Source organism: Chrysemys picta, chromosome 4, assembly GCF_011386835.1.
Source record: "Chrysemys picta bellii isolate R12L10 chromosome 4, ASM1138683v2, whole genome shotgun sequence".
Taxonomy (NCBI): Eukaryota; Metazoa; Chordata; order Testudines; family Emydidae; genus Chrysemys; species Chrysemys picta.
The window spans coordinates 40,702,018-40,725,065 of NC_088794.1; the positions used below are offsets into that span (position 1 = coordinate 40,702,018).

The 23,048-nt window shown below is 47.3% G+C and overlaps 1 protein-coding gene across 1 annotated transcript; it reads right to left on the bottom strand.

Moving 5' to 3' along the window:
- Nucleotides 1-2,535: 2,535 nt before the first annotated feature.
- LOC101952407 (adenylate cyclase type 10-like) lies at nucleotides 2,536-14,001 on the bottom strand. The gene is made up of 6 exons (XM_065594058.1): nucleotides 13,611-14,001; nucleotides 13,431-13,527; nucleotides 12,058-12,173; nucleotides 8,247-8,364; nucleotides 7,384-7,579; nucleotides 2,536-2,724 (listed from the first exon to the last, which is right to left on the bottom strand). Exons 1-6 carry the CDS (start codon nucleotides 13,798-13,800, stop codon nucleotides 2,536-2,538), a joined length of 906 nt encoding a protein of 301 aa, XP_065450130.1. The 5' UTR covers nucleotides 13,801-14,001.
- Between the last annotated feature and the right edge of the window lie 9,047 nt (nucleotides 14,002-23,048).

Below are 23,048 nucleotides of genomic sequence, written 5' to 3' on the forward strand. Positions count from 1 at the left end.
ATTTTTTTTTCTGTTTTTCAATGCTTTCATAGGGTTTTGGAACTTCAAATTTCAATGACAATTTTTCCACCAACTCTATTTCTCAGTACACCACAAACAAGAAGTTTTGAATGCATGCCTTCGGCTTCTCATCTCCCATGTCTGTTTCCTTTCAAAAGTTAAGATGGAGGCAGCAGCCTAGTTGAAGCAAAGCTGAAGGCCACGTGGATTAGCACCCTCATACACAGGATCTCTCTTATCGAAAGGCATCACGCAACAGACTTCATGCCTTTTAATAAAATATAGAAACTAGTCATGAACAGCACCAGCTGGGGATGCCTAAAATATCTGTGGTGCGTGTGACATTATTGACATAAACTGTGACCATATAGATCATTGTTGCAACCAAGGTCCTATAGTTAAACCAAATCTTGTACAAAGGAGGTCAAGTAAGGTGTCTATGAAAAGGTTATGATTTGCTGGTTATGATTATGCTATCTGGATGCATGTATCATAAAGGACATAAATCCACACCGTGTAGAGGGCAAGCATAGCTCTCATCTATATTTCTTTCTTTTTATGAATAAACCTTTAGATTTTAGATTCTAAAGGATTGGCAACAGCATGATTTGTGGTTAAAATCTAATTGGTATATTGACATGGGTCTGGGGCTTGGTCTTTTGGGATTGGGAGAACCTTTTTTCTTTTACTGAGGTATTGGTTTTCATAACCATTTGTCCCCATAAGGAGTGGTGCTGGTGGTGACACTGGGAAACTGGAGTGTCTGAGGGAATTGCTTGATGACTTCTGGTTAGCCAGTGGACTGAAACTGAAGTCCTCTCTGTTTGGCTGGTTTGGTATACCTTAATAGTGAAGGAACCTCAGCCTTGGGCTGTGACTGCCCCGCTCTAAGCAATTTGTCCTGAATTGATACTCTCAGTAGTGTCCTGCCATAGGCTGCATTGTTACAGTGGGTGGAGCGTTGTAGTGACTTTGTTGAAGAAAGTGCATTTTAGTCATGAATGTTTAAAAAAAATTAAATTCGACTTTCTGTGACGTTGTGCAGTCTATATGGCTTTATAAAAACATGATAATAAGTGAATATAAGGTAACTGGAATAGTTTTATAAAAACATGATAATAAGTGAATATAATGTAATTGGAATATGCTTCATGCAAAAGGTCTCTTGTAAGGTATCATTACAAAGCTTATAATCTACTGTGTGTGATCATCCTATTTGTATAAATGTACCATGTACCACTCTTGTATCTAAAACTAGAAATATAAAATATAACTCTGAGGGCCTATTGTAATTGTGCAAAGTGTGGGCCATTAATGGTGGTTTGGAATCTTGATGACTCCCATTAACCAGGACCATTGTCTGCAGATGGCTGTGTTTTACCTGTAAGTCTTTCTGTGTATGTGTGTGCTGGCAAGTGGGTAATGAAGTCTTGCAGTGACATGTGATCATGTCACCTGAACTGGATTCCATCTTTAACCTGGTGCTTTTCCAGTGGGGGGGGGAGGGAACCCAGAGGGACAAAGGGTTCCCACCTATGCAAAAGATATATAAAGGGGTGGAAGAGAACAAGGAGAGAGAAGAGCCATCATGAAAAATCCAATAGGTACCACCTAAGCTGGAACAAGAGCTGTACCAGGGGAAAGAATTGTTCCCAGGCCTGGAAAGTGTCCAGTCTGAGTAAAAAACTTACTGAAGCATCTCTAAGGGTGAGATTATCTGTATTTAGTTTGATTAGACATAGATTTGCGCATTTTATTTTATTTTGCTTGGTGACTTACTTTGTTCTGTCGGTTACTACTTGGAACCACTTAAATCCTACTTTCTGTATTTAATAAAATCACTTTTTACTTATTAATTAACTCAGAGTATGTATTAATACCTGGGGGAGCAAACAGCTGTGCATATCTCTCTATCAGTGTTATAGAGGGCGAACAATTTATGAGTTTACCCTGCATAAGCTTTATGCAGGGTAAAACGGATTTATTTGGGTTTAGACCCCATTGGGAGTTAGGCATCTGAGTGCTAAAGACAAGCACACTTCTGTGAGCTGTTTTCAGGTAAACCTGCAGCTTTGGGGCAAGTAATTCAGACCCTGGGTTTGTGTTGGAGCAGACGGGAGTGTCTGGCTCAGCAAGACAGGGTGCTGGAGTCCTGAGCTGGCAGGGAAAACAGGGATAGAATTAGTCTTGGCACATCGGTTGGCAGCTCTCAGGGGGAGTTCTGTGATCCAACCCATCACACTTTCCTTTTTGGGAATAGCACTAGATTCTGTTCCAGGTTATAAAGGAATAAATTACTATAATGAAGAGATACTGCAGAGTTTAATTAACAGTGAGGAAAAATGGTCTAAGCAAGCCACGGTGAGACATTAGAACCTACATTTACCAAAGGAAGAGATGAGCAAATACAGAGGGCTTTGCAGAGAGCAGGTGTTGTTATGTGTACCGTAGGAATATCATAAATGCTTATAAATTTGGGCAGTGCCAGCTAGAAAGGCTTACAAAGTGCTCCAGTTGGGCAGAACTACATGCAGCTCAGACATCGGGGATCTCAGGTTCTGGGAAAGGATTGTTAATATCCAATGCTGGCACCCGCAGCAAGTACTTGGTTTTATGGATCTCTGGAAAGTCTTTCTCTGTCATTCCTATTTTCCACTTGGGAAAATCTGGTGCGGCCTTCAGCCATAAGTCTTCCATGGGGCCTTTTGCAGTGAACCACCACTCCTAGGGAAAACAAAAGGGAAACGAGATGCCAGAATGAGACTGGATCTTCAGAGACAGCATTTCCAAGATGGTCAGGAAGGGGAGAAGTCTGACAAGAGCCCCCTATTCTTGCTATCGATCGCTATCTATCCCACACTGCCCCACCAGCAAGCCAGGGAACAAACGGATTACGAAAGTTGCAATTTGACCCTTGGTTCCCAGCTGGCTTTGGGGAAGGAAGTAATCTGCATCACGCCTAAACCAGGCACAGATCTCTTCCCCTTCCATGCTGGCTCAGCACTGCTGGCTGGTGTGTTGGATTCCCTGCTCCTATGTAGGAAGGGAAGTAGGACCCCATTGAAACTACTCAGCTCCCCATGTTGTGACCCACGATACAGATAGCCCACAGAGGGATGTTGAGGCCCCTTAAACCCCCTTACTTACGCCCTTTTAGGGTGTAAGGTGAATGGTTTTCATTGATGATTTACTCCTGCTTCACGCTACAGAGGCGCTATACTGGAAGTGTAAATATTGTAGTGACTTATCTTTCTACAAAAGACTTTATTGCAATAAAGCAGGCCAGCTGCCTTTACAATGATGACACCAGAACAGAACCATCAAACCACAGAACTGTCCTCCAAGATGATAAAAATGCATCTTGCTAGGGGAATTGTTCTCTCAGTTTGCCACCGGGGTGGAATTTCACAGGCTAGGCTGGCAGAGCCTATGGTTGGAAAGGCCGATTCCAAACTCAAGTCTTCCACATTTTGTATGGCAGAGTACTGTAAACAAGGAGCCGGAGAAGGATCTTACGCAGATGGTTAGAACTCTACCTGTGTCCATTTGGGTCTGGAAAAAGTTCTCAGACATCCATATTTCAAATCCCCTCTCTTCCTGGGGCATGTCCTTCTGATGAAAGTAGGTAGTCGCCATGGTTTATATGCCATCCTAGCTGTAGATTTCCCATACTTTTTTCCCCCCTTCTCCTCCAACTGTGATTGGACCAAGCATATTTCTGGCCAATGTCTTTTTAAAAGGCCAATAGCAGGTGCTTCCTGGCCCCAAAGCTGTCAGCCTGTCTATTAGTATTATTATTATTTTTTATCTGTATTGCCTCATTGTGCTCGGTGCTGGACAAACAGAACAAAAACCATCCCTGCCCCAAGGAGCTATCAATCTAAGACAAGAGTCAACAGGTGGATACAGACAGACGGGGAGCATAAGAAAACAGTGAGACAATATTGGTCAACATGGTTGACTGTGGTCTCAAAGCACTTGGCATCATGGCAAAGGAGAGTTTTAACTCCAGTGCCCACACTGGCCTTTGTTGTCTTGGTCCAAAACAGAACTGTGCAGCCAGGGCCATGGTAGAAGGTCCTGTTAAGACAAACCAAGTAGTTTTGAGTTTGTGTCCATAGTAAGCCATCACACCTTTCTTAGCCTAATACTGTACTTTCAAGGGATGAGACAAATGTAGCCATTTTGCTTAACTTCTAAATTCCAAACTATACACCCCAGCCATTTGCTCCAATCAGCTCCCTGGGCAGGAGAAGAAAATAGGCTCTGTCAAGAAACGCAAGAGCTACATTAGAGCACTGGCTTTGAGATATTTTCTGACATTACCTCACAAGAGTGGGCTAAAATTAGGTCAGAAACTAACACGTTCAATGGTAAAACTCTTCCAGTAAGAATGCTTGTCACTGTTATATGTCCATTGTTCCTGTGGTTGCCTTCACTTGTTCCATGTCCCGTCTATATGAGGAATGTACCATGAAAGCGCATATTACTGTGCACTGATTTTCATGCATTGCAGGCATGCTACCATCTGGCAGTGTGTTCCAATTATACCAGCCTCTTTGCAGGTGCTTCAGGGCACATGGCCCAGCAGATACGTTGTCATGTAGGTGTCTTGGCCAGACTGCACTAGATCTTTAGTAATGCTCCTGTTTTTAAGTCTTTCTGCATTGCTGCTTGTGGGCCTTTTACATTTTTCTCTGCTTGTCTGACATCTGACAACAGCCAGCTGCTGTTCATCAGGGACTGGGCGTTTCTGTCCCTACTGGGAACAGTAGGCCAGGCAACCAGAAGGTGTGGGGTCAAGAAAGGGAAATTGGGGTGGGGACTGGGTGTGCTGGGACCTACTGACCATGCAATGGAGGTGTAGGAAGGAAGGAGGGAAAGAGGGGAAGGGTGGCTTGTGCAGGGCTCTTACAAACACACCCTCAGGAGAACCTGGGAATGCATTCCCTTCCCAATCCAAATCAGACCCCATTGGTACATTTTCACAACTAAAAAGTAGCTTACCAGATCTGAATGGCATTTCTCCTGCTCTCCAGGTTGAACCTGCAGCTGTCTCAGGAAGCACTTCATCAGATTCCTCTTCCCCCTGGCATTCAGAGGCCTTCTCCTCTATTGCTCTCATAATGCAGTCTCCAGTATAGGGAATGTCCATCTCTGCCAGATGCTGGGAAATGCCATCATACTATACACCTTCCCTGATTGCTGTGATCATATGGTACCACAGGCTCTGGCCCTGTCTGTAAGGCAGTGAGCAAGCTGATGTCGGTGCTGGCCAGCTGGCAGCCCGGTCGGATGATCCAATGAGGCATTGTAGAGATCAGATCACAAATCAATCACCAGAAGAAGCCTGCCACTGTGGAAGCACTGTGCAGCTAGGGGCCACCCATGTGTGCTGCATTGTTTGTACAAGTAGGTGGGTCCTGGCCAGGCTGACTCCTGGACAGTGGAATGCAGACAAGTGTCCAGACAGGCCACCTCTACAGTATGGGATTGCACTGGGAGGTCCATTTGCACTCTTTGGGCTAACACAACATTGCCCTCTGCTCACCATGACACTGAAAATGACTGAGGCTCGATCAAGGTGGACCTCAAAAAGCACAGGTGGGTCAGCACAGTCAATAGCATAATAGAAACCCAAGTGTGTGTGTAGATGTGGAGCATGTTACGGCCATGCTAGGGAGAACATGCTATGTTAACCATGACAAGTTTGACCAAGCCATGATGGGCAGGCAGGTGTAGACAGACGCATGGACAACATGAAAAGGAGATTTAATTTTGCAAATATAAAGTTTGTGCTAGAGAGAAAACCACTGGCCCCTAAAAATGATGCTCCTATAGATCTTCCATCAAAATGTACTCCAAAGCACAAGTTCCAGGAGGCACAGAGCAGGAAGCAATGCTATTTTGGAATGGTTGGTCGTGTACTAGAAATGGTCCCAAACCTGTTAAATGTTTTGAATGGGATTTTATGCTTCTTAAACCATAGCCCTGAGAACCGTCCAGTGACGTCACATTGACTGGAAACATATCGTTGAAGGGCCATGATAATGAAATACTGCTGTTTGATCAAGGGTTGCCCCCACTTTCTGAATCCTTCCACTAGCTTCCTGCCTCTTATTGCATCAAATTCAAGTTTCTCTGTCTCCCCTACAAACTCTATAATGTAGAAATAAACCTAGCTGCACAATGCAAAAATGTCAATGCCGTCTCCCCTCCTCCCTTGCACAGCTGGACACATACAAATATAGAACATCACTTTTGACCAGTTTCCATGTCAAAAATAGAAGTGTCTATGTATGCTTTGGGGGCACTTCATTTTGTCTGGGGATTTCCCCTCCTCTCCATTGTAGTGTATTATGGGGAAAAAAGAGTTTTTGCAATTCTTGCCATCAATTTTTGGATGAATCAACTGGAAAGAAGCAAAATTATGATCAACCTTCCCCTCCACTTGTAATAGGCTTTGCATTGGTTACTGCTCATGCTGAGCTGTAGTGCAGCACTGAAGGGATTTCAAAACCAAACCACCACCTGAATAGCCATTAAAACAATTACAGGGGCCCGAACAGGGAACTAGGCAATTCAAGGGAGGAGACCAAGGCTAGTAGAGCTGAGTAGATACACAGGGCTGGAGTGTTGCAGGTGTCAGGACCCTGGTATTGAATCCAAGTCCATTGGGTCCCTAAAAGGTATCCCCAGTGTCCGCGCCATGGCAGCATGCTGAACCGCTACCCCTGACTGACAGCCTTGGTGCTAAAGACCTACAGCCCCACAACAGCTAGGCCCCTGATTGGCTGGACAGACAGCATTCTCACTAGGCACCTGGACTATATAAAGACCCCAACAGGAAGAGGAAGCTGTCTGAGCAGCAGGCCATTACTGCCTGGACCACCTTGCTGCCCTGCTGTTTTGCCTGACCTTGCCTTGCTGCTGTACTGTCTAACCTGACTCTGCCTTGCCTGACTGCACCTACCTATCGTGCCAACCCAAACCCTTCGATTGTATCTCCTGGCTACAGACCCCCCTGCGAGAACTCTAACCATTGCCCCGGACTGCCTGTAATACCAATTGTCCTCCCAGTTACCAGACCACCCACACACCACTAGACGACGACTCTGGACTCCCCTAGTCTGCTCATCCTGACCTATCATAATGCCCAGTGTCTGAAAGAGAGGTGTGCAGGGAAACTTGATAGATGGCTGCTCCCAGTGGGCCTGATTCAAAGCCCATTGAAACCCGTGGAAAGACTCCCATTGACATCATGGGCTTTGGATCAGGCCCTCCATGTCTAGCAGCCATCAGGAGATATCCAACTTCCATTTGCAGATGTATTGCATTTTACAGTCTTTCCACATAATGTGGACATCTCCTTCTCCCTCTCACCTTTAGCGTCTTAGTACGAGTCTCCCGGACCAATTCAGGCTTTTCCTCAATGTGTTTCCGTAGCATAAGGATCTCACACTCCAAGAATCTACAGAATCCACTGGTAGCAAAGAATGAGGTGCTAGTTCTCCTCAGCAACCTTCTGGCCTTTTCAAAAGGCTCCTTGAAGTTGCCCCACTGCTGAAGTCTGGCAAACCTAGATCACCAAGAGAGAGATCCACATAAGATTTGCTGTAGGGGATTGGACTATTGGACCAGCCAGTGGCACTGATCTATATATGGAAAACTCACGCTGCATCTAGCTACCTGCACAGTGCTATACAATGGGCAGAGGAATTCTTCCTAATGCATGCAGCAAAGCATGAGATATGATTACCACCAACTTAGATTGTACTTTGGGGGCAGTGACTGTCTCGTTATTCTGTGTTCGTACAGCGCCGAGCACAGCAGGGTACTGGTTCATGACTAGGACTCCTAGGCACAATGATGTTGATTATAATAATTTAATGCAAAATAAAGATGTTTTTACTAGACCTAAAATTATCCATCCGAGGTATGTGCCATGATCACAAAAACTTTTCAGCCACCCCCCCAGCTAAGGTGGCCTTAAGGCTCATCAATACCCCATTCAGTCCTCTAGTAGAACTGGCCCAGTTCTGCCACCCTTACTCATATTGAGAAGTACCTGATCAGCCAAGTAGTCACACTGATTTCAACAGGACTCATGGACTAAGGAACTATTCAACGTGAGTACGGATGGCAGAATCCGGCCCAAAGTTTCTGAATTCCGACACACCATATGGCAAAATAAAGATTAAACCAGTAACACAGCAAAGCAATTTTGAGGAGACTTTGTATATTACCAAATGGCCAGGGATGAATACAGCCCCAACATGATGCTGTTCTGAGACATAAGGATGCAGTTTTTTTCATTGCGTTGTATGAATTCCAGGCATTCTTTAAATGACTTAAATGAAAATCCTGTAAAAGAAATTTGCATTAGAGAAGCTGTTTCCCCTTCTGGTGGGGGTGTATTTCCCTGTTCTAAAACTACCATAAGTACAAAGATAGTCAAGAGGGATCTTGGAAGTAGCTGAATCACCTGGCATAAAAAATCCTCAGATCTCAATGAAAATCTAAAAGAAATGTTGCAAGATTTGAGTTTTAACTGAGCTCCTTGGGGCTGTCACAGGCTCTGTATCAGTGGTCTCTAGTGCAAGGGGAGAAACCCCATACTGGGCAGAAAAAATGAAAGCCTCATCACCCAAGCATGCAGTCCATTTTAAACTGCCCATGTTTCTGTAACACCGACAGACTCCAATTGTCAGCAGCTGGGATCGAATCTGAGACCTCTGGAGCTTAGTGCATGAGCCTCTACTGCATGAGCTAAAAGCCAACTGGCTGCTAGCTAAGGTTGTACAGCAGACTCATACTCTCGCTCTAAGTGGTCTCGGTGCCACTAGATGGGACAGAATACCACACTCAGCAGCATAGGCGTGCACATGGGGTGTGCCGGGTGTGCCCAGGCACACCCTAATGCAGGGGTGGGCAAATGGCCCCCTGTCATAACTATAAAGGGAAGGGTAACAGCTGTCCTGTGTACAGTACTATAAAATCCCTCCTGGCCAGAGACTCCAAAATCCTTTTCCCTGTAAAGGGTTAAGAAGCTCAGGTAACCTGGCTGGCATCTGACCCAAAGGACCAATAAGGGGACAAGATACTTTCAAATTTTTTTGGGGGGAAGGCTTTTGTTTGTGCTCTTTGTTTGGGAGTTCGTTCGCTCTTGGGACTGAGAGGGACCAGACATCAATCCAGGTTCTCCACATCTTTCTAAACAAGTCTCTCCTATTTCAAACTTGTAAGTAAATAGCCAGGCAAGGCGTCTTAGTTTTACTTTGTTTTCTTAACTTGTAAATGTACCTTTTACTAGAGTGTTTATCTTTGTTTACTGTACTTTGAACCTAAACCTAGAGGGGAGTCCTCTGAGCTCTTTAAGTTTGATTACCCTGTAAGGTTAATTTCCATACTGATTTTACAGAGATGATTTTTACCTTTTTCTTTAATTAAAAGCCTTCTTTTTAAGAACCTGATTGATTTTTCCTTGTTTTTAGATCCAAGGGGGTTGGATCTGTATTCACCAGGAGTTGGTGGGAGGAAGGAGGGGGAATGGTTAATTTCTCCTTGTTTTAAGATCCAAGGGGTTTGGCTCTGTATTCACCAGGGAATTGGTGAAAGGTTTCTCAAGGCTCCCCAGGGAAGGGAATTAGCTTGAGATGGTGGCAGCGGACCAGAGCTAAGCTGGTAGTTAAGCTTAGAAGTTTTCATGCAGGCCCCCACATTGTACCCTAAAGTTCAAAGTGGGGATACAGCCTTGACACCCCCTCTTCCAGCACGGCAAGCCACAGGGTCTGTGCTCCTGGGCCCCCTCCCCTGGAGCCATGCCGCTGCGCACGCAGCGCTTTGGGGGCCGGGGCTGTGCACTCCCGCGGGGCAGTGTTTGGCTCCGCGGGGAGGTTAGGAGCCTCATCTCATGGTAAGGGGTCTGGGGCCAGGGGGGTTGGATAAGGGGTGGGGGCAGTCGGGGACAGGGTGGGTTGGATAGGGGGTGGGATCCTGGGGGGGTGGCTAGGGGTTGGGGGAGGTCTCTGGAGGGGGCAGTCAGGGAGCAGGGGGGGTTGGATGGGGCATGGGAGTCCCGGGGTCTGTCAGGGGGCGGATAGGGGTCAGGGCAGTCAGGGGACAGGGAGTAAGGAGGGTCCTGGGGGGCAGTTAGGGTGGGGGGTCTATGGAGGGGGTGGTCAGGGGACAAGCAGCTGTGGGGGATTGGATGAGTCGGGAGTTCTGGGGGGGGCTGTCAGGAGGCAGGGGTGTGGAGAGGGGTTGGGGGAGGCAGGGAGCAGGATGGTTGCATGGGTCAGGATTTCTGGGGGTCCTGTCTGGGGGCGGGGAGCGGTTGGATAGGCATGGGAATCCTGGGGGTCTGTCTGGGGGCGGGGGTGTGGATAAGGGTTAGGGCAGTCAGAGGACAGGTAGGGGGTAGGATCCTGGGGGGCAGTCAGGGGACAAGGAGCAGGGAGGCTTAGATAGGGGGTGAGGTCCTGGGGGGCAGTTAGGGGCAGGGATCCCAGGAGGGGGTAGTCAGGGGACAAGGAGCAGGGGGGATTGGAGGTTCTGAGGGGGGAAGTCAGGGGGCAGGAAGTAGGAGGGAGTGGATGGGGGCAGGGTGGGGGTGGGGTTAGGACGGGGCTCACTGGGTGCACACCCTAATGAAATGGGCTGTGCATGCCTATGCTCAGGAGGTGTGTGAGTTACATTTGTTCTCCACAATGGATGCAATGCAGGGATGGGCAAAGCAATTCCTATGTTGTGGAGCAGCAGCAGTCCTTCCATAAGGAAGGTTGCCACTTGGGTCCATCCCTCTCTTTCTAAAAGGTGTTTTTGAAAGAGGACCTCCTTAAACTATAGAGCAAAAAGAGAGTTTCAAATTCTTCCAACTTTTTTGCCACTTTTGTAGGGGAAAAAAACAGATAACCTCAACCAAAAACCCAAAGAGAATTGGCTTCAGCAGATCACTGCCTTTGAGCACGATTGTGAGAGTAACCTACAATACGTTATTAAACACGTTTAACAGATACTCCAAGGAACAGACATTCCTACACTGGCTAGCTTGGTGTTGCATGTAAAAGGATTGCTGGAGCCCTAGACTTTCACTGCAAGGAAAGTCTCTAGCCCTTTCCCATGCAGAAGCAGAGCTCACAGCATAGTCAGATCAGTAGAGAGGCTAGACTTGTCAAAGAAAAAGGTTTCCCACCACCAATCAAAGGTTCACAAGGGAGTTCTCCCCTCTTGCAGATCTCAGGAAACCCACTGTAAGGTGGTGTGAAGTGACCACCTAATCTCCCAGCCAAGCTCACCCAGTCCCTTCACTTTGTGGGCTTTCTGAAGTCTGTACAAAGGGAGCTGTGGTCCTGGAGACCTTAGGCCAGGTCTACAATTCAATGTTTTACCGGCCTAGTTAAGTCAGTTAGGGGAGTGATTTTTTTTAATGAGATAGCTGTGCCAGCCAAAGCCCTAGCACGTAGCAGCTATACTGGGCGGGGAAAGGGCTTTTGCCAGTACAGTTTATGTAATTCACAAAACTGGTATAAGCTGTACCAGCAAAAGAATTTTTTTGCTGGTATAACAGCATCTCCATTAGCAGGGTTTTGCCAATTCAACCATACTGATATAGTTATACTGGCAAAGGTTTTAACTGTACACAAGGCTTTAGATGTGCGGAGTGCCAGGGGGCTAAAAGGAGCAGGGTGATTGGGGTAGAGATGAGGGGAATTCCTCCATGCCAGCTGAGTGAAGTCTGCAGAACCCCAGTTAGCCTTGTTGGCCAACTTTACAACCTCCCACCTCCCAGTATAAGGCTCCAGATTTGTATGAGAATATCCCAAAAGCGTCAACGTTCACACAGATATCAACATCCCTTCATCGGAGCTACAACCCCTTTTCTGTTAAATCTTTTAGCTCTCTTCTTTAAAAGCATATCAATTGCAGTTTAACCACAAACGAGATGCCAGAATGGCGCCACCGTTTTCTGGCAGTGTTGACATGGCAACCGTCCCTGTCCAAGAGTGTCTTTGCAAAGCACGCCTTTATCTGTTGTCCTCATTACCCAGTACTTACCAACATAAAGCAAGAGTTCTAAACAGTAAGAAAAGAAACAAGCCATCCCAATGATTGTCTCCTCCACAACAGCCAACTGCTCCAGCCAGCTCAGTACTTGCACACAATCTTGGTACCTAGACATCATGGAGAATTATTGCACGACTCATTTTATTCTGAGGAGTTTCTCCCCTATCCCTTTATTTCCTTTCCTCTTTCCATGTCTCATTCTCTATCCTCCCATCCATCATTCCACTCATATATCTATCCTATTTTTCTCTCCAAGGATCTTTGGTCAATGAGCTTATGGAGAAGGGCTTCAAGGATGCCTGACAAGACACTGAGTGGATAGGGACGTTCCACTGTGGTCCTTCCCAGGTGCGCAAAGTATCTCTATGTGCATATAAGTGTCTGCAAGGTCCACTGTGGATAGCTAATTGCCTTTTCAGCTGATCATTGACAAGGAAAAGCACCAGGAGCAGTGCATATAGAAGCCAGGTGGCCAACCTATTACTACAGACAAACATGCCCCAGCAGAAGGAACAGTTGTGAGAACAAGTGTGTTCAGGAAGCCACTGTGGCTCAGAGAGAGTTCTTATAGATTGATGTCTAATAAGAGACAGACCAGTCTTTTAATCTGCCAGGGGTGGGAGGAAATAAGGCTGCCACATGACTCCAGTTGACACTTCTGAGCCATGTGACAGAGGTACCTGCATCCCAAGTATGGGGATCCAAACTACCTCCTCATGAGGAAGAAATTCACTTCAGAAGAAAAGTACCAGCCAACCAAAGCAAAAAGCCAAACTTAGCCTGTCCATACTTCCTCACTTCCTGGCTCTCTAGACCAGGGAGGTCAATGGTCGCCCTCATAATGTGCCTCCCACCTCTTTCTGTCAAGGGCACATTGTTATCATCGATAGTAATTCACATTAAGAGCTGTTAGGTATGGCTCAGTATTATCCCTCCATCTCCTCCTTGGTCAGCCATGAGGTCAGACACCATAAATAGGGCCCTGTGTAAATCACATTTTTGTGGAGGACATGGAAATCGAGAAAATGCCCCCAAACCATGATCTTTTACATATTTTTCCTTACAATTGACTAAATGTACTTATCAAATTCATTCCTTGCAAACTGTCGGGAATTTTCTTTAAAAAAAAAAAATTGATTTATACAGGGCCTTAAACATGATGTCCTTCCTAGAGACACTTCCTAGAGACACTGGTCTGTCTTCTGTCATTGTAACCACACGCCTTGCCCACTGAAGTCATTGGAATTTCTTTATATTTACTATACTTGTGTCTCCATCGACCTCCCACAGTTCCCTATTAGATTTCTTCTCCATACACCATTCTCCTTAGCCCATCCATATGGGAACATAAATTTGCATCATACCTGATGCTCAGAAAGAGAGCTTTGAAGAGCATGCAGAGAACCAGATAGTCCAGCTTCGGTTTCTTCAGACACACACACATTTCATGGGCTCGATAGCCTGTGGAGAAAACAAATCTATTAAGTGTCTCTCCCTTAATACTGACACCTTCTCTTCACAGTATACGATGAAAGCAGACTTACCTAATTGAATAGATAAGGGCAGGTTACCCAAGCAGAGCTTCATATAGGCCAATGACTGTGCTAATTTAACTGTTGTTAATAGCCCTCCTCCGATAACCCGGAGGTGAGAGCTACGCTGGATGGCCATCAGCTCATATTTCATCCATTCATCTTGGTTACCCATCATCTGGCAGCAGAGTGAGAATTCCATATAGGATGAAATGATCTAAAATGTTCAAAACAAGAAAAAACAAGAGCCTGAAACTGTTGACTGAATCGTTATCTGGTATAGGCTCAAAAGGGACACATGGATGAACCAGAAACCCCCACATTTCTTTGTTCCTTTTTCTCTTACAACACTGACCATTAAAAAAAATTAGGATTATTAATATTAACATTTATTATGCTCATGTCTAAAGGCTCCAGTCAGGATTCCCCCCTGTGCTAGGTGTTGTACAGACACAGAATATAAACTAGTGTACATGAAATTAGCAATAGCTTAAAAATCAGAACCAACCTAAACTGTTACAATAAAAAAAATGAAACTGAACCTCAGATCAACTCTTTTGGGAGGCTTAAAAAGCTCAGTGAACTTTAATTGTTTGTCATTTCACCACATCTCTGCCTCCCTAGTTCTTACCAGAGGCAGAAGTGCTGCAACATGACAAGGAAGACCATGGGCATATTTTACCAGCCAAGACAGAAAGAAGCAAGGCATGCTGGAAATCTGACAAGAAAGCTGGTTTTCCATGAGATTTCCAGCCCCAGAGGCTTAGACAGTGTGAATGAGGTTCAGAAAAACATCAGAACATTGGGATGATTATCCAAAGCAAGCTTTTACAGGTCAACCCATTGTTTGTTGAAATCGGACATCTGCTCCATAACAGTCAGGACTCTTCAATCCCCTTTGGGCAGGGTGTGTCCTGTCACCACAGTTATTTCCAGGGCTGCTAGTTACTTCCTCTTCTTTGGGGGCAGGAGGAGAGGGTTCCCAGTGGCGAAGGTGGACCCACCTGGCTCTCATCATCTGATTCCTCTGCTGAGTTCACCTTCATGAGTGCTGCCAGGTGACAGAACTTCTTGCTGTTTGTAGCAGTGTCCAGGCTGAAAAGTTGCCACAATAAGGAAAGGCAGTGGCCCTGCTGGTACAGGAAAGCTAATTTCTTCTCCCTGTCACACAAGAGACACATCTTTAGCCAGAGCAGATCACAGCAGCACAAAGATCTCACTATTGCTACTAATTAAACAGAGAGCAGCGGTGGGAGGAGGAGGAGGCGGGATCCTGAACTGGACATTTCTTCCTCCTCCTAGGAGAGGAGGCATGGAGGATTCCAGGGGCAGGAAAGGGGAAAGGAAGAAGTAGCAATCGGATGATGGGGTACCAGTTGGGGGAGGGTCAGTCAACGGAGGGGTGGCATTGTGGGGGAGGTGGATGTAGCAGCAGGGAGGTTGAGGGTACCTGTGGGCATTGGAAAGGAAGGGAGACATCTGCTCCCCCACTTTGGCTGGCTGCAGAAGGGAGCAGCACAGAAGAACCTGAGGCTGCTTTATGCAGCAATGCTGAGAACCCTCCCCCTTCCCTGGCCACTACAGATCAGCTTTTAGGCTCCAGCCAGGGGGGATTAGCAATTGTAGCCCTGTGCCAGCAGGGGTTGCTCTGTCAGCAGAGGGGAGCAGGAGGGGCTTGGCCAGGGCATGAGGGAGCACCATTGGCTGGGTCAGATGCTTCTCCCCCACTATCCTGCAAGCATGGAGGGGGCACAGTTATGGGGAGCATCACGGGGATAGCTGTGAGGGGGATATGGGGAAAGCCATGCTGTCAACTCTCGTGATAGATGGCATTTTTCCTAAAGCCCCAGCTCCTGGAGTCATGGGATCACAGGAGAACCTTGGCTGCCATTTATTATTTCAAAAGAACAAGGTTCATGTTGTGAAGAAAAGCTTGAGAGACTGGTGATCTTCGGGGAAGGAAAGAGAAGCTGGAAGGGCTGGGAGAGAGGAAAGAGACTGGGGTGGGAGGCTGTTTGGGGCAGAGAGAACAAGAGGGCTATTGGGGAGTCTGGACGGATTTCACATGGAGAGAAGCCTGGAGCGGGAAGGAGGGTGAAAACTCAGCTCACCATCTGGAGACTGCTGCAGTGTAGGCTGGGAGCCTGCCACTGGGGACACTGTAGGGGGAGGCCAAAGTAGGTGTTGGGTGTTTTATTGAGGGGTATCGGATGAAAGGCAGTTGTGCTAGGACATTTTGGTGATCCAGGAAGGAGGGTTGTTTCGTGGCAGAGAATTACTCTGTCCATCTCCCCCACCAGTGGCTGTAAGTGGTGAATGTAATGGGGGGAAGGGGGAAGTTGCGGCATCAGGAAGGGGGTTCCAGCAGAGATGGGGAAGAAGGTGAGCAGAGGAGGAGGGTGGCAGCAGCAGGGGAATATGATGAGGTACATTGGGGATTCCTGGGGGAGAGGTGAGACAGCCTGACTCCCGCCTGGTGCCTCAACCCAAACTCTGTCATCCCACCCCTCAGGGCCTCACCTACCCCTCCTGGAATCCAGCCTTTTCCAGCTCACTTTTTTCCCCACTCCTGAAATCCCCCTGCTGGACTGTCCATCACTTCTACCTGTCCTCACTACCTCACCTTCACCCCCAAGCACCCCATCTTCAGGCTCCCCTTCTCCCCTCCTACCTTAACCCTTCACCTCTGCACTTCCTCCTTTCCACTGCCTTAACCCTCACCGCCTGGTACCCCGGGCTGCCTCACTGACCTCTGCCACCAACCCCTCCCCTGCTGTTTCACCACTGCCTCCCTCCACTGGGGCTCCATCATCTCCCCCAGCTTCCCCCTCCACAGCACCTCCCCCATTATGCACCCCACTCTGATATCTCCCCTTCCTGGGTACCTCCAGCCCCTCATGCTGATACCCCCACCGCCTCATCTCTCTCTCTCTGCTTGAATCCCCAACAACACTATCCTGCACGGCCCAAAGGGTATCTCCATAACACCAGATGCTTTTCCTTGCTCCCTCTGCCCCCGTTGGCCCCAAAGCCCATGGCTCCCAAAAGAGCTTCTCCTAATCTCAGGTGCCCCTTCACCTAGGACATCCCCGAACCACTAAGATGAGGACTTCTTGATCCACAACCTAAAAGAATGCTTGTAAACACATTACGCAGCCATGCAGTAGAATACAGTCTGTTAAAGCATTGGCACTGTTCAAGTAGATTATTTATAGTGCAAATAAAAACCTTAAAACTTGTTTACATATGTTGCACCCATTTTTATCACAAACGGGTAAATTGAATCACTGTTCCCAGACTGAAATATGAGCATTCCTATGACGAGGCTGGTTAGCAAGAACAGGCCAACGTTTGGAAATAATGCCTTCAGCAGTAGCAAGGAGTATAAAAATATTCTCAAAAGCAAATGCATTTCTTTGCAATCGATTCCTGTTTTCCAAAATAAATGCCTTGCTTTAAAGTACTGTACCATTGGGAATGCACGTATCTGTAATTCCCTCTTCCCTACAGTGTGTGAACACCATTTTTTAAAAACCCCACTCTTCACATGCTTAATTTGAAGCTTGCAAGTTACATACTTCAAATTAAGCATGTGCTTAAGTGTTTGCAGGATCGAGGTCTAAATGACAACCAGAGACTAAAGTAAAATCCACCCAACTTGGTTTTACTCCAGTTCTACTTCCTACCCTTTACTGCGACTATACAAGAATTGCTGCTTCTTCTGGTGAGACGCGTGCTTTGACACTTCCATCAGAGTCTTAAAAAAGACTCCAATCAAGATAAATGGGAATCTTCTGTTTAATAAAATCAAAGCCTTCCTGATAAATTTCTTTGACAAATTCATTTGGCCCATGTTATAACAGACCTGCAGAGGGGAAGCGAGAGTGAGACAAAGACCGTTTGTTATCAGTCAACTGCATGTTCCGAAATGGTGGAGCTCTCAGCTGCCATTTTCTAGCATGACATCAATGCTGGAGCCAAGGGCGGAGGTGGGGAGTAGAGAGTGGGTTGGGTTAAACCTCATTGAAACTGTTGTGTCCTCCACTCCTCATTTAAGATAGCTGTGAGAGACAACTTAGTGGCCCCGCCTAAGGCAAAGGGGGCATGCGAGCCCATCCAGTAGTTTGGACTTTTAGTTTTGGATGAGGTTGTACGGACATAGGAGGGAGACACAGGAAACCTGCAATCATCTTCCATAGATGTTCCCAACCAGATACATAAAGAGGTTCCTCAATGTCTTGCTGTCTCTTTACCTCACCCTTCAGGCTGTAGAAGGTAGCTTCCTCAAACTGGTTAATTACAGTTGCTCTGAAGTCCACCAATTTGATCAGATTCTCTGCTGTATTCAAATTGCAAAAGGCCTTAAGCAAAGCAAACCACAGAGAAGGGTAGGTGACCATCTGTGCCGCACACTTTCTCCAACCCCACCACCAGCTGAAGAGAAACGGCTGGATTCTCTGGTCTGCTACGGCCACTGCAAGCAGCAGGAGATGGCCAGTAGAGAATCCCCTCTGCACAGGTGGAGGCAGCAATGTGTCTCCTGCCCCCCTCCTCCCACACCCTGTGGCAGAGGAAGGAGGGAGTGTTCTGAGGGCAAGGTGTGAGCAGAATGGGGTCATGGCAAAGCTTTATGCCTGATCTTCCACTGGTGGAAGCCTAAGCTAGGGTTGCTCTCATGCAGCTATCGCACACCAGGGCAACATGGCACTGAATCACGGAGCTGCGGCTGTGCATCCCGTCTCTTCGCCACCCTAGCTGTGATCACACAGGGGTGAATCAAGCCACAAAGCAAAGGGAGCTCTCGTCACTCTGTCTAGGACAGCAACATTGCTTTCTTTCCCCTTGGAGTAACCCAGGAGCTGCCTGCAGAACTGGGACATAATGCCCATGGGTTTCTTTGGCTGAATGTATGGAGGAAATGTAGTACTGAAGGACTGATGGCACTGAGTCCCAGTCACCCTTCAACCCCCCCTCACCCCCCCCCCCCCCACAGCCCTGCCAATGCACCTTATTCCTGACCTGTGTACCGCCTCCTCCAGGCTATTCCAGTTGTGGGCACCTTCCACAGCTCGGTAACATACTCTAATTCTGACTAGAAGCACCCTATCTCTCCCATGAGCTCTCCATGGTAGAGATTGCTAATTCATATGGTGATTTTTGTCATATGACTAAATGTCACCCAGAGACTACGATGGGCCTCCCAAAATCATGTCCCTAATGATCTCCTTATCCTCCCCACCCCCACCCCCTGTGCTCTAGCCTCTAGAGGACTGGGGCTAGTGCCCTAAACCACCATGCCTTTAAACATTCCTCACTCCCCTCCCATTACTATATTCACTATATTGGGGGGTTGGGTGAAACCGCCTTGAGGCTGGTGCATGTGATAGCTGGTCTTCACTCCGGACAAATGTGTAAGGCACTCAGCTCTTTTCTGGAACAGACAGCCAAAGCGATAGGAGCCTCCCCCTAAAACACAGGCCACGGGCAAAGCTGGAGCAGGAGTTGATCCATGTGACCTAAGCAGTTTCCTGGGAGTCTGATAACAAACATAGGGCTTGGGATCGACTGGACTGCACAGGCGTGTGTGGGTGAGAAACACCACAGAAAGACCCAGAGAAGGCAGAAGAAAGCCAGGAGAGCCACAGAAGGACTTGTAGCATGACCCTGAGAAAAAGGTGCAAGAGCGAGAGCGTTGGGGCAGAGTGCTGTCTCGAAAGAAACTTGGATCTGTGAGCAATTAACTGTCTCCAGCTGTTTGAGTCCTACAGCGTTCAGGGAAACAGAACTTTATGTACATTCCTTGTAAATCAAGAGGATTGCATCAATGAAATGGCTGACTTAGTTTTTCCTTCTAACAGAAACAACCCACAGGATCCCAAATTTTGACTTAAAGCTCAGGTCAAAAGGGGTAATAATATTAAACTGTATGTATGCTTGTAGTCTCTCATGTGCTATGTCTGTAACATTAAAATCCTGCGCCACAGCTCAGGGTCTCTTGCAAAGTAGGAAGGAGAGGCAAGGAAAATGTAGGGCCTAACACTACCAGTCTGAAAGAACCAAAGAACGTGTGTTCCTAGATGAAATCTGGGGTAGCCTGCTAATATGGCGAGAAGTAAAAGGGAGACCAACGGAAAGGACATGAACTCGCATGGGATCAAGGAAGCAAAGCAGCTCACCATGTAGTTGTTTGACAGATGTAAGTAAGCCGCTGCACACTCCAACAAGTAATACAAGCCTCTGGCGTATTCTCCCATCGCCATGCAGTGCCGGGCCAGGGACACAAAGACAGCCTCCACGATCTCTTCACATTCGCAGGATCCCAAGCGCTTGATCTTCTCCCAATCCCCGTCAGACTGCTGAATGATCTCGTCCAGCCTTTCCAGAAACTCCTTCTCTATCTCTTCAGCTCTGGCCAGAGACAAGATGGCAGAGAAGGGGCAGGATTCCCATGTCACAAGGCTTTCTTGTATATCTGTGTTTGGCAGAATTCACAGTTCTAATTCCCTGGTGCTGTTTTTATGTTGTTCTTGTGACCCAGGGGATGGTGCTCTCTGTCCCTAAACTCCTAGCCCCTCCTGTGCCTTTATGGCACTGTTCTGGAGGAAGACTATGGTATTCCTTTATGCAGGGCAAGTTTAAGGCAATCTGCGACTCTTGGCACCCCCCCACATGGGGTCTTGTGGCCACTAGAGGATGGACATGTGGCAATGCTCCCCCACCACCACCTCCACCAGACATGGCAGAGCCCCCCTTCTCCCTTGGCCCTGCCCTGTCTGCTGTGAGGTGGGCTCAGGCAGCTTCCTCCCTAGCTACAGTGGCTGCTGTTCCCCTGCAGACTCAGGCAGACGTCACATCCCTGCATCAGTTACTCTCCCTTCTGTTTTTTCAAGTTCTTTTTTTTGCAAGATCTGGAAACAGATTTCTTAAAAATGAAAGCTGAGATGCAGACGTCATTGCAGGATTTCTGGAGGGAACCCAGGCACACGGCACAAGCCTGTGACATTAGCCAGCCTTGGCACCCTGTGCTTTTGGCCAGGATGCAGGCAGCCCTTTCCCTGCCTCGCTTGAGAAGACAGAACTCCATCGCCTCTGACAGCACCAGCACCTACTCCCTCCTAAACAGAATAACCGAAACCATTTCAGCTTGGAGAGCTTCCTGTCTCTTAATACGCCAGAGAGAAAGCGGAGCACAAAAGTTGGCTAAAATGTACCTGACTGAACAGCGGCTCTACAAGATAACTTTGTAAGCTGGCCTGAGTACCTTACTTTGGATAGAAAAGAAATGTGACCTAATTGATTAATCTGTATCTCCTGCCCTTGGCTCATCTGCAGCAGGACTGTGAACCATAGCTGGCCCAGACAGTATGCAGCTTTCATGACTATCTGTCTTTCCCGAGCAGGACCTTGAAAATGTGAATTGAATGTAAACAGATGGAGAGATGCCTGCCTGAGTCTGCAGAGAGCCTGAAACAATCATTCTGAGAGTGTGTTCTGCCGCATCCATCTCAACCAGGGCTCCATCAACTCTGATCTTCCATGGCTGCACAAGTTGCCATTTTTCCAGGATGCCACAGAAACCACCATTTCTGCCATGGAAATCACTGTTTTGCTGCATTCAGGCACTCACCGTTTTATCTTCCTGACCTGCCAGGACCTGCCTGCAGCTACCTCTTGCTCTGCAGATTTCCCCACAACAGAGAGTTATTTCAGTGCATGCTCCCTGCATGGTTCCATAGAGCCAGGGAGTAGGGAAAGCACCAACTCCATGGAACAACACAGGTTGGTGAGCTAACCAGGCTGAAGAATGGTACAAGAGCCAAGGTCTGAAAAGATGAGCCACTAAGCCAGCTCCCAGCTTCCCACTTCCCTGGCATCCATTGGGGAAGAGGGCTCTGGGCCAGGCTGGGGCAGGAGCTAAGGTTTGGGGTGTGGAGCCAGGCCACCCAGAGGGTGTAATGAAAAATCCATTCTTGGACTGTTGAATATAAACAAATTCTACTGCAAGAATGTTTAGCTATGAGCCACGGGGGGATGGGAGGGAGAGTGAGTGGGAATGAAGGGCATTTCCCAGAGAGAGAGAGAGAGAGAGTAAATCAGGGTCAGCAACTTTTCAGAAGTGGTGTGCCGAGTCTTCATTTTTTCACTCTGATTTAAGGTTTTGCGTGCCAGTAATACATTTTAACGTTTTTAGAAGGTCTCTTTCTATAAGTCTATAATATATAACTAAACTATTGTTATATGTAAAGTAAATAAGGTTTTTAAAATGTTTAAGAAGCTTCATTTAAAATTAAATTAAAATGCAGAGCCCCCCGGACTGGTGGCCAGGACCCGAGCAGTGTGAGTGCCACTGAAAATCAGCTTGCGTGCCGCCTTCGGCACACGTGCCATAGGTTGCCTACCCCTGGAGTAAATTAATGCTGCTGTAGAATGTAGGAGTCCCATTGTGCCATGGAATGCATGGGGCCCTGACAATAGGGATGTTCCATTCTGAGAGAGTCCTTCACACCCTCCAAACTCCCAGTCTCCATGGGTATCTTGCCCCCCATCAGGTAATGTCTTCCCCCACAGGTAGCAGCCAAACGCATATATTCCACTCACAACCTCTGGAGCCGCTTTTTACCATTCTCTAGCACTAAGATAATGAGATGAAATTCCATAACATAGGAAATGTCTTCACTGCAGACTTAGTGTGTGACATACCAGGCCAGGAAACTCCAAAGGCCACAGTTAATGGGAAGAATCCCACCCACCCAGAAATCCTCCAAATGCCGATAGCTTAAAGAGAAGAAACACGCACTACTCTCAAATGTTCTTTATGGTCCAGATCTTTAGCTGGTGTAAATCAGCATAGCTCCATTGATGTCAGCACAGCTATACCCACTTACACCAGTATATGATCTAACCCAGTGGTTTTCAACCTATTTACCGTTGTGAACTGCATATGTAGCCCACAATGTGTTATGTGGGCCACATCCAATACTACCTCTACGGCCCTGAGGATGTCACATGGGCCGCAGCTCTGTGCGGATTGGGCCACAAGCAGCCCGCGGGCCGCAGGTTGAGAACCACTGGGTGGGTTTTTTGCCCAGACCTGTTAGTCCATAATGCACTTCATCAAACTGTTAAAGGTTCTTTTCAGTGCAGCATTTTAGGTTTTGGCTACACTAGCACTTTTGTTGGCAAAACTTTTGTTGCTTGGGGTGTGTGTGAAAAACCACACCCCGACTGACATAAGTTTCACCATCAAAAGCGTCGGTGTGGACAGGGCTATGTTGGTGGGACAGCATCTCCTGCCGACATAGCTACCACTGCTTGTTGAGGGTGGTTTAATTATGCAGATGGAAGAGCTCTCTCCCCCCAGCATAGAGCGGCTACACGGGAGACCTTACAGCAGTGCAGCTGCAGCGGTACAGATGTGCCGCTGTAAGGTCCCTAGTGTAGACATAGCCT